General features: G+C 34.3%; 2 protein-coding genes across 2 annotated transcripts; one reads left to right on the forward strand and one right to left on the reverse strand.

The window, feature by feature from the left end:
* Positions 1-307: 307 nt before the first annotated feature.
* Positions 308-4,309, reverse strand: LOC132554955 (uncharacterized; the record flags this gene model as incomplete). Its single annotated transcript, XM_060219284.1, has 2 exons — positions 2,777-4,309; positions 308-361 (listed from the first exon to the last, which is right to left on the reverse strand). Coding segments are annotated over exons 1-2 (1,587 nt in total), but the record flags the coding sequence as incomplete, so codon positions are not given.
* A 7,496-nt stretch (positions 4,310-11,805) lies between these two features.
* Positions 11,806-14,380, forward strand: LOC132555056 (uncharacterized). The gene is made up of 2 exons (XM_060219397.1): positions 11,806-11,849; positions 13,179-14,380. Exon 2 carries the CDS (start codon positions 13,197-13,199, stop codon positions 14,307-14,309), a length of 1,113 nt encoding a protein of 370 aa, XP_060075380.1. The 5' UTR covers positions 11,806-11,849; positions 13,179-13,196; the 3' UTR covers positions 14,310-14,380.
* The last annotated feature ends 939 nt before the right edge of the window (positions 14,381-15,319 follow it).

Genomic DNA, 15,319 nt, shown 5'->3' on the forward strand with positions numbered 1-15,319 from the left:
AAACGCTTGCTACCTATTTTGACGTCATAAATACATAAATCATGAAAATGACAGGTAAATCCCATCTCCGATAGGTGTTAAAATGCTTGATATTATATAGTAACACATTTTACTTGTTGTACGGTCTGACGTTTACATCAGGATAAATAGATCAAAATGAATCAGTGATGTCCAGGGGGCGTGTATCTAGGAAATATATGACATATGTAGTGTCATCTGTCTCGTTGTAGACTCTTAAATATTTCCATTTAAATTTCTGACTTCCTTTTTATTTTTCTGTTTTTTTTTCTGTTCTATAATTTTGTAAAATATAATATGTACTGGTCATTGTAAGGTCATTGCTATGCTTTGCATTTGTAAACTTGTATTATAGCACATTGATAAGTTGTAATAATTTGCGTGATAACCTCTTTGTTTGACATGAAGCTGGACGTATTTGATGCTCATTAGTTTGCCTGTTGAATCGGTTGTTGTATACCTTGTCCTCATTTGAGAACGTGACATTACTTACTTGGACTGACCAAGGTTTATATGGCGGGTGTTGTCAATGAAGCAGAATACTCTTACTCTTCCGGAACACGTCGTCTTATAATCCCTGTACTTTTTCAGGAGTGTCCGTTTAACTCTTTCCTTTGTTCATATTTTGCCCTAGTTATATGGAAATTTAGTTTGAATTATTATATCATATCCATCTGAAGCCACGTCTGTAATAGTTGAATGAGACTGAGAACGGTGTACTTCTGACGTCATCATTACATATTTATAGTAACACATGTCAATAACTCTTATTCATGACATTCCATATATCTATATTATCACAAAATCACAAAAAAGAAATGATGAGAAAACAGAACTCCAACACTGCAGCTGAGATTAATCGATAAGAAGGATTGAACGCAAGAGTTATCTTTCTTGCTTTGCGAGTTCAGCCAAAAAAAAATCCTTCAATCGGACACGATACCAACACATTGCTATGTGGACACGAAACATCGCACATCAACATCCTTCGCATTGCGTGATAATAAAGCTATATCTTCTTATCTTCTTAAGTAATTATATCATCAATAAGAATTAGAAATATCAATAGCAGCATTTCACTTTTCATCATTACGGTCTTACGTCTTTGTACTTCAATATTTTTATCATCGCCTTTTCTGCTAAATGTCCCCTGTTGCATCACTCAGTTACTCAGTCGCAAAAATGGGGAAAATGATTCTCAAGCAATGGTAACGAAAAATGTAACTCGTGGACTTAACGTTGACCAAAGTAATTACATCTCTCAAGCAGATACTACAAATTTTAACCTTTATCATTACGAAATGTTTGTTTTAGAAAACATTGAATCTGTCTTATAGATTCAGAAAATTCCTCATTACCGTGAAAAATATTTTATCGAGTATTCTATAGAAAATGTACATGTCGTGAGACGCTCAACACAAGTTTTATAAGATTAACATTTCCAGCATTATGACAATAAAGATGGGTATAAAAGAAATTCTTCAACCACAAAGTCATTAAGCCGAACAACATCCACAAGTCATTACCTAACTGAGGAATCAGCTATCAAAACAAAGCATAAAAATAGGTATTGTAAATGAAAAATATTCTAAATTCAACGTTTCAGCATTTTCTAGAATACTAGGAGGGAATAAAACAAACATACTGACTTTTTTGTGAAATCCTTGATTTTCATGGATGATTTATTTTCGTTCCTTTCGTGGAAAGACGAATCAATTAACTGTTATAGTTAGTTTTTGTTGATTGACGGTAAAAACTACATTCCGCAATGAAAAATGTTTTACCACTTATTGTATGAATGATAACATAATAAAATGTTATTTTTATGAATATTAAAGAAACTCATAAAGAATATAAACTATTAAGCATGGTACTTAGTTTGTTATAACCACCAAATTCGTAAATTTTAAAACTAAATACCAAGGTTTTTATTCAAAATTTAAAAAAGAGTAAATCTTTTCCTTTCTTGTTTTTGAGCGTATAAACTATAAAAATGACTGTTAAAACCAATCTCTCAGATGAAAAGGAAAATGTAGTATTAGGATATTAAAAGAATGTCAAGGGCCATGGGACATTCCCGTAGATTTGGTAAAACATTGCTTGTGAAATAATCCGATTACTCCCAACCTGATTCCTACTAAACATTGTAGTATTGATACAAATAATAATAAAGAAATAATACTTTCAACAAAAAAAAACAAAAACAAAAACAAAACAAAAAAAAATGTCTTGCTTTTACATACATCAGTATAACTGTTATTCTGATGAAATAAGATGTTTTGTCGAACAGTACGAAAACCACCTAGACAAGATGTTTAATTTTAAAAATTCATACAGTTTGTCCCAGTTTGAACACCTGGTTTCGTCAGGTGATGACTAATTTGTCATTTGTTGTTTATTTCGGTTGCTATTTGGATACATATCCTTACCTATTTTACTTATATTTTACTTGGTATCTACCTTTCCTGTATGTTTCCTGAAGACCGGTGATTATCTCACTTCTTTCAGAACACCACTCAATGCTTCTAACTTCAAATCAGATGGAATCGAGTTGTGTTATGAATAACTTTTCATTATCATGTACTTACTGAGAGAGCTAATCTACTTTAACACACATATTTATAAACGAGTTGTGTATACGTCCTGTAGTAGTACAGTGAGATGTAATGATAGAAATCCATCACTAACACCCTTGTATCGCTATGGACAGTTAGCATGTACAGTACTGTAGCCTTTTGATTATTTGATCTCTGTATACAGCCCAAATGATATTGTTGTCGTCGATATCGATAGCTGTTGGCCGATATTTGCTTGTATAAACAACCTTCATTGAAATACCTCTGATATCAAGAAAAAGGATGCCATTCTGATGCAAGTCAGCGATGACAATATTCCCTGCGCTGTCAAAAGCCAGATCACGTGGGTAAAATGGCTTTCTGTTGTGTTGTTGCCCTTCAAGCGTGGCCCCAGAACAACAGAACAGCTGTTCCAGGTCTTCATTCAGCAATAATAGTTTTCCACCTGATACGTCACCAGTTTTGTCGACTTGGATTTCTGCCACTGCCACATTATGCGTTACACGACATTCACGAATTCTTCGCGTGGTACCAAATGTCGACTTTCTTGATTTGAACTGGTCTGAGGTGAGGACAACTTTACCATCGAAAGAGAACTTCATTACACATTCTGTGGTTCCGACGAGGACATGGTTGCCAATGGTTGTCACACATAAGCACTCGGGTTTCGCCTCTGTATGGAACCTAACTTTGAAGGAATCGGCTGTATACTCCATGATACTTTTGTTCTTTCCATCCGCTGCCCAAATATGGTTTGTATCTCGTGCGATACTTATATCTGTGATACACGTATCAACGTTTATCTTCTTTTTATTCTTGAATGCCGTGTCCAACACTTGTAATTTAGACTTCGACCCGGAAGAATAACATAGGTATGCCTCATTAGGTTGGCTGCAACGTATATGATTGGCTATAAATCCTAGAGAGTCTTCTTCTAAAACCTTGACTTCAGGTAGAAGTTCGAGCGTAACGGACAGATTTGCACCTCTCGTCTCCGACGTAGTTTTGCCTGACATGGCCACTGTCTGGTCAGTGTCAACAGATGGCAGATGTCCTGATTGACCTGAAGCTGATCGCCTACCAAACGCCTGCTCAAGGAATCCACGGAAAGATTTTGCTGGGTCAAATATCGCAGTACGTAGAATAGGCTTGCCTGAGAGTAAAGGTTGTCTGGCAAACTCCTTGATTTTGTCTCGTGAGTCAAAAAAAGTTATATCAGAAGCTTTCTGTAGAAGTCGTTTACACTCTTGTAATCGCTTGCGTAATTCCGTGTGTCCGTTGTCCAGTTCACATTGATAGGCAGTCAGCAACCGGGCATTCTCTTCTTTGATTCGCTGGTAGAACGCCATTGATTCCACTGTCATCACATCAATATCTTGTTTCAGTCTATCAGCTTGCTTCTTTGTTTCTGCGGCAAGGTTATCGAAACACTCGGCATTTTTCTTCAGTTCATCAACGATACTTTGGATGTTTTTCTGGCTTTGAGGAAGCTTGTTTCGTTCCGTGTCCTCTACAATCCTCCGTATTTCCTCTTTTATTCCAACAGTGACATCACTAAGGTCACGCATATTGTGACCTTTATGAACGGAGGTTATACACTTGGAACACACCACGTCCTCACATTCCTCACAGAAAAATTCCAGTGTTTTACCTGTATGGTGAACACACGTGCTCTGTTCCTCTTGACGCACTGCGATCTGCCCTGATTTAGCCATTGTAGGATTGCTTTATTCCAACAACTGCGTTCAGAAATATAAATCTCAATTGTCGTCTCCACTTACCATGATGTCATGCTAAAGAAAGAATGACAAAAAGGATAAAAACTTTCAACAATATACCAATATAGTTTGTTATTGACCCCTAAGTCTTATTTTATGTTGCTTTAGTCGAAAATTAAAAAAAATATTCAAGAGGAAGATTCGACAAAGGTTATTTGTATTTACACACGTTAGAGATAATTTCGTAGTGTTATTGATATATTTCACTTCTATATAAGAATTTTATTTAATTTGAATTTGGCAAAATGTCATTTCCTTATTAAAGTAAATAAAATTTCTCTGCAGAAATATCAACAATTGAGAGATATCATACTCTGCCTAGAGAACTTACTTCCCATTTTTAAGCATTGGTTTGGCAATCAATTCTCATGTGTATTTTAGCTATAAAATGATAATGGTGTTTTCAATATCCCTACTGTGAATGTTCCATTTCTGGACAGCAATATCCCTGCATCATCATCCTATGGTGTTTAAATCATGTACATGTCTCAGTGGATTCGATGTTTAAGGGTATGTTCTCAATATCACGATTTTCTGCAAGGTGTCGGTAACTGCCAGCATGCTCACAGCACATAATTTCTAGATGCAGGTTAATGTAAATTATGAAAAATCTTTCTTTTTTTCAAATTTGCCCCTGTTTTATCGAATTTGAGTTTGAATTACCTACCAACAGCCATGTAGTGGTGTGTACTCTATTTTTTTTCATATTTGCCCCAGTTTAATCGAATTTGAGTTTGAATTACCTACCAACAGCCATGTAGTGGTATGTACTATATGTATTTTTTTCATATTTGCCCCAGTTTAATCGAATTTGAGTTTGAATTACCTACCAACAGCCATGTAGTGGTATGTACTATATGTATTTTTTTTTCATATTTGCCCCAGTTTAATCGAATTTGAGTTTGAATTACCTACCAACAGCCATGTAGTGGTATGTACTATATATTTTTTTTCATATTTGCCCCAGTTTAATCAAATTTGAGTTTGAATTACCTACCAACAGCCATGTAGTGGTATGTACTATATATTTTTTTTCATATTTGCCCCAGTTTCATCGAATTTGAGTTTGAATTACCTACCAACAGCCATGTAGTGGTATGTACTATATATTTTTTTTCATATTTGCCCCAGTTTCATCGAATTACCTACCAACAGCCATGTAGTGGTATGTACTATATATTTTTTTCATATTTGTCCCAGTTTCATCGAATTACCTACCAACAGCCATGTAGTGGTATGTACTATATATTTTTTTCATATTTGCCCCAGTTTCATCGAATTACCTACCAACAGCCATGTAGTGGTATGTACTATATATTTTTTTTCATATTTGCCCCAGTTTCATCGAATTACCTACCAACAGCCATGTAGTGGTATGTACTAAATGTAAGATACTTCTAATCAATAAACATCTGATCAGGAAAAGAAGATAATCGTGCAATATTCCTGGTTAATGTTTCTTATTTGTAATCCTTATTCTGAGTCTTTTAATATGTACAAAAGATCAGTTCAGAATTTAAGGTAGGATTGTTCAGTATGCACAATATAGATTGATCTGTATAGGGTTGTTAACTGATTATGTTTAAACGGACACACTACTGTATAGAAAATATACACTAATTACACTAAACACTAATTATAACAATTCTTAAGTAACACCAGTTTATCAAAATATTTTCTTCATAAATTATATACTCGATCGTGGTAAATAATCTATCTTTAACTTCAACATATCTATAACACAAGATGCTGTTATTTGAAACAATACCAAATAGTGTCGCGGATTAAAGTACGTAAACTTATCAGATATATGATTTCAAGGCATATATCTGTCACTAAGACTCCAAAACCTAAATTAGTATTTAACTGATCAGATTTTAAAACACATCGCCTGTCAAGTTGTACATTCATCAATGCATCAAAATCGGTGCAGTATAGAGTTTGTTACCGTCATAACATCATTTGGTAACATGGATAGGCACAGGAAATACAAAACTGTATGACATTGAAAAATAAATCAGAAAAATCTATATCTGTACAATAGTATTTCACTTAATCCAGCTTTTTTGTAAAATAACGTTATGTGCTCTTGCGCAAAGGCATTGCTTGTTACGTCATTTGTTTATGAGAGAAACGTCATAAGAAAACGTCGTAATACTCCCACGTAAACAAATGACGTAAAAATCAATACGTTCTCACAATAGCAGATAACTGACAAAATTAATTAGTGTTTCAGCTATTTACAAAACACTATTTCATGATATTTCTTAATACTTACAGTTATAAGACTTATTCTCATAATACAAAAACACAGTCTGCCCCAGTTTGTCCCCCAGTGTCTTCGTGTAGACCGACAACTGGACTATAGATTGTGAGTTCTGTCAAGTCTTTATTAGAACACTACTGAAATCTGTGTGTTAAATCAACTTTTATCAGAAATATATGGCATCCTTAATCCTTCTTTATTTGTTTTAATCAAGATCCTTCCCCTATCTTTTGACGATTTGTCAGCTTGGCATTTCGTCAAATATTCTCTACAGATATTGCCAAACCGAACCCACAGTCTATTTTCCCTGCCTAAGAGTCAATTCAATTGCGTACAGATGTTACTTAACTTTTTTTTCTCAGAAATTATTTCTGTAATGGCAGATTGTTCATCTCGATTGACAATAAAGAAGCTAACTATACGGTTTGTACAATAGAGCTGTTTAGACAAATATTCAGAAATTACGTAAGAATAAATACGACTACCTAAAGTTAGTGTAAATACCCAGTATTTGAAAAAAGGACATTCTGAAGTGACTTTTAATTCTTCTACACGTGCTATATACTTCTTACAATTAATGTTACAGTATCCGGGATCAGAAGTGTAGGAAAATAAATTATCGATCATTATTACGAATACTTTTATTTTCTTTTTGCGAAGTAAAAGAATTTTAGTACAATATTTTATGTTGCATGTAAGACATTAGCTGATTTTGTTGTTTACAAAATTGTAATCTACTTGGTTACTTTATGCAAAACTAGTTGTCTCTCTCGTAATTATCTTATATATATATATATATATATATATATATATATATATATATATATATATATCAATGCATAAAACTGCATTACATTATTTCACACACAGTGATAACTTTGCCCGCAAAAGTAATGTTTTGCTCAAAAAGGAATACAAATATAACAGTTGAATTATTCAACAAAGAGTTTTTATACACATTTGAAATATTTAAGTGACATTTTTTTTCCAGAAAGTTGCCTCAACTGTCAAAAAGGTTATAGACTTGATACAAGATCATGACGATTGTTCCTGTATTATTTGGAGAGTTGGATGTAGATATAACAGAGTGTGAAATATTAAGTGCAATTAGAAAATTAAATAATAAGGCATGTGAATTTTTAATCAATTGTAAATCCGTGCTAATGCCTTGCTTTATCAGTTTATTCAACAGTATACTTAAATATGGACATTTTCCAGAAAGTTGGTCAAAAGGTTATATTGTTCCTGTATTAAAAAAGGGGGATGCTAATGATGTAAATAATTATAGGGGAATTACTATTGTCAGTTGTCTGGGGAAACTATTTAAGTCTATAATTAATAATAGGCTGGTGACGTTTGACTTAAAATATAGTAAAATTACCGATGCTCAATTTGGCTTCAAGCAGAATCACTCCACTGTTGACGCTATTTTTGCATTACAATCAATAATTAATCGTACTTTGAGAAATAAGAAAAGATTGTACTGCTGCTTTGTAGATTATGCTAAAGCGTTTGATTTCGTTAATCGTCAGAATCTTTGGTATAAATTAATAAAGGAAGGCATTGATGGAAAATTATTAAAGTTAATAAGATCGTTGTATAGTAGAGTTAAATGTTGTGTGAAGCATAATGGCTCATTATCTAATTACTTTGATTGTGAAAACGGATTGTTCCAAGGGGAAATCTTATCACCTATATTGTTTCCTCTTTATGTAAATGATTGCGAAATGCATTTTTTAACTGACAACTGTCCTTCCATTGAAATACAGACCTTAAATTTATTTCTATTAATGTATGCAGATGACATGGTGATATTTTCGGAGACGCCGAATTGGTTACAAGAAATGCTTAATTCTTTAAATACGTATACAAGAAAATGGGATGTAACTGTTAATACAAGTAAAACAAAAATCATGGTTTTTAGAAATGGTGGCATTCTGAGAAATGACGAGATTTGGAACTATGACGGTTGTCAATTAGAAATTGTAAATGAATTTACCTATTTGGGTCTGTTAATTAATTACAATGGAACTTTTAGAAAAACACAACAAAAAATTGCAGAGCAAGGACGCAAAGCTTTATTTGCAGTTACAGAAGTATGTCGTAAAAATTATTTTAATATTGAAACCCAATTGTCCGTCTTTGATGCATACGTTAATAGTATTTTGAGTTATGGGTCAGAAATATGGGGTTTTCATAAGGCACCTGATGTTGAAAAAATTCACATGATGTTTTGTAAAAGACTTTTAGGTTTGCGGAAAAATACTTGTAATAATATGGTTTATTTGGAACTTGGTAGGTTCCCACTGATGGTATCTAGAAAATTGCGTATAATTAAGTACTGGATGAAATTGAAAAAGACCGAAAATTGTATATTGAAATCATGCTACGATGATATGTTGGAGAAGAAAGACAAATGGGTTTTAAATATTAAAAATGAGCTGTATCATCTAGGTTTAGGTTATATTTGGGAGTCAGAAAACAATACAGATGTTCATTATAATATAATCAGAGAAAGAATGTTTGATATGTTTAGACAAGATTGTAAAGAAAAAATCAGAACTTCCTCGAAAGGACAAATTTATACTCATCTTTATCATGATAATGATTTACAAAGCTATCTGAAAAAATCAATACCTAGGGAATTGTTGAGAGAAATTACAAAAATAAGACTATCTTCTCATAATCTAAAAGTAGAAAAAGGCCGATATCAAAATATATCAAGAAATTTAAGAATATGTTCTAATTGTGATTTGAATGATATCGAAGACGAATTCCATTTTATATTGAAATGTCCCTGTTATTCGAACCTCAGAAGAAAATTTTTGAAAAGATACTATTATAAAAAACCTAGTATGTTTAAATTGATAGAATTCTTAAATGCAAACAATACAAAAGAAATAACAAACTTGTCTAAATATATCAAGGCAGCTTACATTTTAAGAGAAAACCGCAATTGATAGCCTAGTTTACTCTCTCCGGGTTTGTGTTGTTTCTGTGTTTTTTGTATATTGTTATATGTTTGTAAATCGTCTATGTGTTGTTTGCTTTAACCAATGAGTCACACGACTCAAGGTAATAAAGAACTTGTAACTTGTAAATTGATTGAATTCCCAATCTCAGGACATACCAAAACACCGTTGGACTACAGTTGCCACAGGTAGCATGTGACTAATTCCTAGATTTATGAAGCACATACCACGGCGAATGAAACTTTCCTGAGTTTTTTTTTTGTTTTTGTTTTTGTTTTTTATCTCTCAAATCATTGTTTTATTTTGCTTCTTCTAGATTTTCTAATATAACACAACGTGCACTTAAAATATAATCGAACGGATAGTTAAACACCGTTGAAGTTTTATTTCCAGTTAATATTATTTTTTTTATGATATGCAAAGGTTTTTTTCATCCAAAAGTTACGTTTCTGTGGGTGTTAACAAATGTTTACCTAGGTGATGAAGCGTCTCAACGCCGCGGTGTTTAGCAGTGTGTTTCATTTAGATGTTAGTTGTCTTACAATGCTTCATTGTATTATTTACTTTACATCTATAACAGGGTCATGTTGACTAAATAGAAGCAAATATAAATCTTTTTTTTTTTTTTTTGTTGATAAAGAAAGAGTCGTCTTCTTGCTGGTAATAATACATGCATAATGAATTATTTTTCACAACGTACATTGAGAACGGATGTTTGTGTCTTGTGTCTGACCGAATCTTACTGAAGATGGTATGATTTCGCCAGGATTCTTGATCACTGAACAGCTCACCTGATATTGGTCATATAAGAGGGCCTTGCTCAAGCAATCTCCGAAAGGAGGCGCTGGTAGTACGGCCGTCATAACATCGATCCTTGCCCCAGACTATCAGTGTGATATATTGTTTCTGATACAAGATTTTTAAAGTGAATGATGTTTCCTTCCAGTTCATCAATATTACTTTGAATGTCTCTCTTAAATTATGGAAATCTGCTTCTTTCTGTATCGTCTACAACGCTGTGAATTTCCTCCGTTATCTAACCATTAAAATCGAAGACATGGTGACTTATATGACCACAGGTTAATCATTTTTGTTCAAACCACATCATCATATTCCTGTGCTTTACCTCTGTAGAGAACAAAAGTTCCCGTGTCTCTCTGGTTAGATGGGATATGTCATGATGCTGTCGATACCGCATGGCTCTCTTCTAAAGACATATTATAGAAGAAAAATTGGATTTCTGTTTTTACTTGTCTCACTTTTATTCTGAAACAAAGGAAATTTATGTTAAATACTCGTTTACGAATAAGTTAAAAATTCACACATAAAAAGCACTATAAAAGATTTGAATCGAAAATTCACAAATGCCATTTGTTTTTAAATTTGCAATTCATTGTAATATTAAACGATGAAACAAAGAACACTTTTCGTCTTGTATATTTGGACCAATAAAAAAAACCCGATACAAAATTATGCAAAATTGAATATGTAATAACAGAATATTTAACAGTGTTTCCGGTAACAAAAATTGTATTTGATTCACTTTTCCGATTAGGTACCTTCACTCAGGCTACACACTCATGAGAAATACCAAAATATGAGCGACTTTGAAAAAGTATGTGTGTTACTACTGAAAACACCGTGAGATTGGCTTTTAAACCTTATGTAACTTAGTTTTAGAACAATTTAAGGTGAAAGTTCCACGATACTCATAGTAATACGTACTCACCACCACTAGGTTGTACCACTTCAGCTTACCCGGTTGTTATTTCATGTTGACTTTGTACCTCTGTTTGCCGATTTATTTACCTGAATTTGTCTATACATCACACAAAGGTGAATTATTCCATTAATCAGAATTCAGATTTAACGTATTGTATAATTTACACCGAAAGTAATATTCTGAATGTTTGTTATCTGTTGGCTGGTTTCCGCTCGAACTATCCGACTTACAGACCCGCCTTTCGTTTCTCCACTTATACTCTTACCGAGATGTAGGATGTATACAAATTTAACCTACCACTGTGGTCCCAAGCAACACATCATATCCAGGTGTTTTGAAAAAGGACTTTTTGGTAGATGAACAGTATGTATTCACACCAGCTTTCCTTCAATTAACAAAGACACGCATCACCTGGGAAGCTTGCACAATTAATCACATGTACGCTGTATGCTGGTACCTAGGCTAGTATATAGCTGTTTATTTCGGTTAGTGAGTGGCTTTACCTCCACAAAACAGGTAATGTCCAACAGACATTGTACATATATCGACCAAAATAATACAGGGCTCATCAAATAAATTTGAGTTTTAAATGACAGAGATTCACACCAATAAGATCTGTGTGTTTCTATTTATATATATTTCATTCGGTAGACACATATGGAGCATACTAATATTTAGCTTGGACGGGCGCGATGTGCGGAAATGGGCCTTATTTAAAGAAACGCTGTATAATGAGTGATAGAAGATTTTTATTTTATCTATATAAAGTACTTCCATGAGCTGGAAGAGGGTTTGAAGATTTTAAAGGTGTGTTTCTTTTAAAGGTACAGATAAACAGAGAATACACGATCAGTGTTTTAGAATACAGCATATATCTTAAAGACACTGCCCACGGTATGTATTCTATTTTTCCTGCAACACCGATTGAAAATCAAGACTGTTGAAACAAACTGATTTGTTGTTCAATCTGTGTTTACTTGACATTGACGCTACGCTGAATTTTGCCTGATGACAGACGCCAAAATAATTGCTCCACTCGGAAATATAGTTCCAAAACTCCATCGGATATTAACAGCGATTTTATGAGTTTTCATTAATCATTTGGTTCATTATAACATGTAAAATCGCTTATTTCAACAACTTTTTATATTTCTAAACGTAATATTTAAGTAAATTCAGAGAATAATTCTGTTGATTACCGCACGCGCTAAATACAACTGTTTTCCATCACTGTCGAATACAGCAAAAATATATATGGCAGGCGGATTCTGACAACGGCAGTGCCAGTTGTAGGATAAAGACTGATATAAACGCTCTTTGATTAATATTTGTTAAAATCTTTTGTCTGTTTTCGCTTTCAAAACTTTTCGATATTACTTCCGTACGTTTACTTTGAATGCTGGCAAGCTGTTTATCTACAAACCATATAAGAAGTTTCCTGGTGTCTAGAGTTTAGTAAACCGTCACGAAATCGCTTGATTGGCATCTAGAATAGCAGGAGATAAAACAGCTGTACGATGCAGCGTTATCATAACTTATAATCGCATTCTGTTGATATGTCTTTATAACGTAGTTTGCAGTATCATGTCAATTATGTTTCTAAATGGAAATACAGTTTATAATTGAATTATCTTTATTAAATCTAAACATCTTATTGAAATGTCATTATTCAAATAATTGGTGCAATTCGCCTCCAGGCCTGTAACATCACTAACATGTCATAGAGAACGAGACGGCGTCTTTGGAATGTGTTCTTCTCTTGTGTGTCTTTTACAGTGCTTCAATATTTGGATCAATTCCAATCACCACAACTTTTCCATTTTAAAGTCTTTCACTTTATTTCAGGAACAACCAAATCTGGTCATGGCGAAGGAGCCAGTCACTTTGGTAGTTGATAATGGATCATATTCTTGTAAATCCGGTTTTTCTGACGAAAATTCTCCTCGTGCTGTCACACCTTCTATCGTTGGTCGGCCACACGACGGAATAAAGGGAGCGCGGGAAAAGGATTGCTTCGTTGGCGATGAAGTCAAAGATATGAAAGAGATGTTGGCCGTAAGATTTCCAATAGAATTCGGCATCATCAATAGTTGGGACGAAATGGAGAAACTGTGGCAGTACATATTTAATGAACAACTCCGAGTATCTCCGGATGAACACCCCATTTTGTTAACAAGACCCCCGCACAACCCCAGAGGGGTCACAGAAAAAACGACTGAGATAATGTTCGAGACGTTTAACACTCCTTCACTTTACATAGCAATCACCGGTGTACTTTCTCTGGTATCTACTGGAAAGGGAACTACAGGTCTAGTGTTGGACTCCGGGGAGACTGCGACACATGCTATGCGGATTGTCGACGGATATTGCGTTTCTGTTCGATGTGATCGCGTTGATTACGCTGGAAGAGACCTTACGTCCTATCTCTTGCGAAAACTACAGGCGAGGGGTTATACTTTCAAAAAGGGAACAGAATATGATGTCATACGCGACATCAAAAAGACACTCTGTTGCATCTCTGACGACGCTGAGAAAGAGTTGTCCACTCCTGGTCCAGACTCGATATACGAACTGCCAGATGGTACCAAAATAGATATTAGTAGCGAACGCTTTCTGTGTCCAGAAATTCTCTTCACTCCAAAGACAGCTGGAATCGAATTTCCTGGAATTCATGAGCTTATTAACATGACCATCCAAAAATCAGATCTAGACTTGCATAAAGACATGTACAACAACATTGTATTGTCCGGCGGAACAACAATGTTTCCCGGTATTGCTGAACGCCTGACGAAAGAGTTACAAAGCGATCTGTCTGTGAAGGCTAAAGTGAATGTTGTTGCAAATAAGAACCGTGATTGTGCGGCATGGTTAGGTGGTTCAATAGTTGGAAATTTATCAACATTCGAAAAATTGTGTGTTTCAAAAGAACAATATGATGAAATGGGACCCGCATTATGTTCTCAGAAATATTTCTGAATTTGTTAGATTTTTGGCGAATCGTTCAAGCCTATCATCGCCAAATGATCACGTGGTAGACAAACGTTGTTCGTTCTGAGGCCATTTTGAATTTCGGAAGTAACTTACATGAACTTCTTTAGAAATACAAAATTGATCTTTCTTGAAATTCGCCAGTCGTATATTCGCTGTTCACATTCGATTTCGAAAATAATCGGGAAAATTTAACACTGAACGTATGCTGTTCTTTTGGTTTTTGAGAAGTACTGTGAGAATATTTTCCACATAGTTATAAGCTCAATTTTGTTTGCAAGAAGGTCAACTGCTTATAGTATGTAATTGAAAACATCGTATGTATATGGTGTGGGCTCGGACAATATAGGGGCCGAGATGGGTGACGTGAAATGAAGGTGTTATTGTTAAAATTCTAACAAACAAAACATGCCATTGTAGATTTCTGCTGAAAAAGTGTCAGATTTTAAAACATAATTCAAAAACAAACTTTAAACGTGATAAAGAAGGTTACAACATTTGTAACTTGTCTATTTTCGCAACAAATAGTTTTAAAGTTGGCAAGACCTAAAATTCCATTAATTGACATTAACATGACCACCAATAAGGGTGACCAGGAGGGTCTGGTCACGGCACCTAAAATATAGGCCACGTAATGCATTTTCAAATCTAATATATCAATTACTTCCTTGTCTGATTTTCATCAGATATGCCAAAGGTTCTCAAAGCTGGTGGTGATGATATATATTCCGCAAATTACTGAGACCCTTTGAGCAGGGGAAGGAGAACGGCATAGGGGACACACACGTGGTCAGCCAGCACTTTGCCGAGTACAGTTCATATTGTTATTTTTAACTGCCTTGTATAAATTCTACCATATTCGAACAGATTCAGAGAAACTTTATCATTGAACAAGCTGCCAAAACAATAATTTCTATTGAAAGGTCCGCCGTGGTCCATAGTTGAAAATTTTCAATTTCTAAACTTATTTGGAATGTTAGGTACACATAGCCGAAAGG

Source organism: Ylistrum balloti, unplaced genomic scaffold (assembly GCF_031769215.1).
Source record: "Ylistrum balloti isolate Yb309-2 unplaced genomic scaffold, AGI_CSIRO_Ybal_v1 Utg370450, whole genome shotgun sequence".
NCBI classification, from domain to species: Eukaryota; Metazoa; Mollusca; class Bivalvia; order Pectinida; family Pectinidae; genus Ylistrum; species Ylistrum balloti.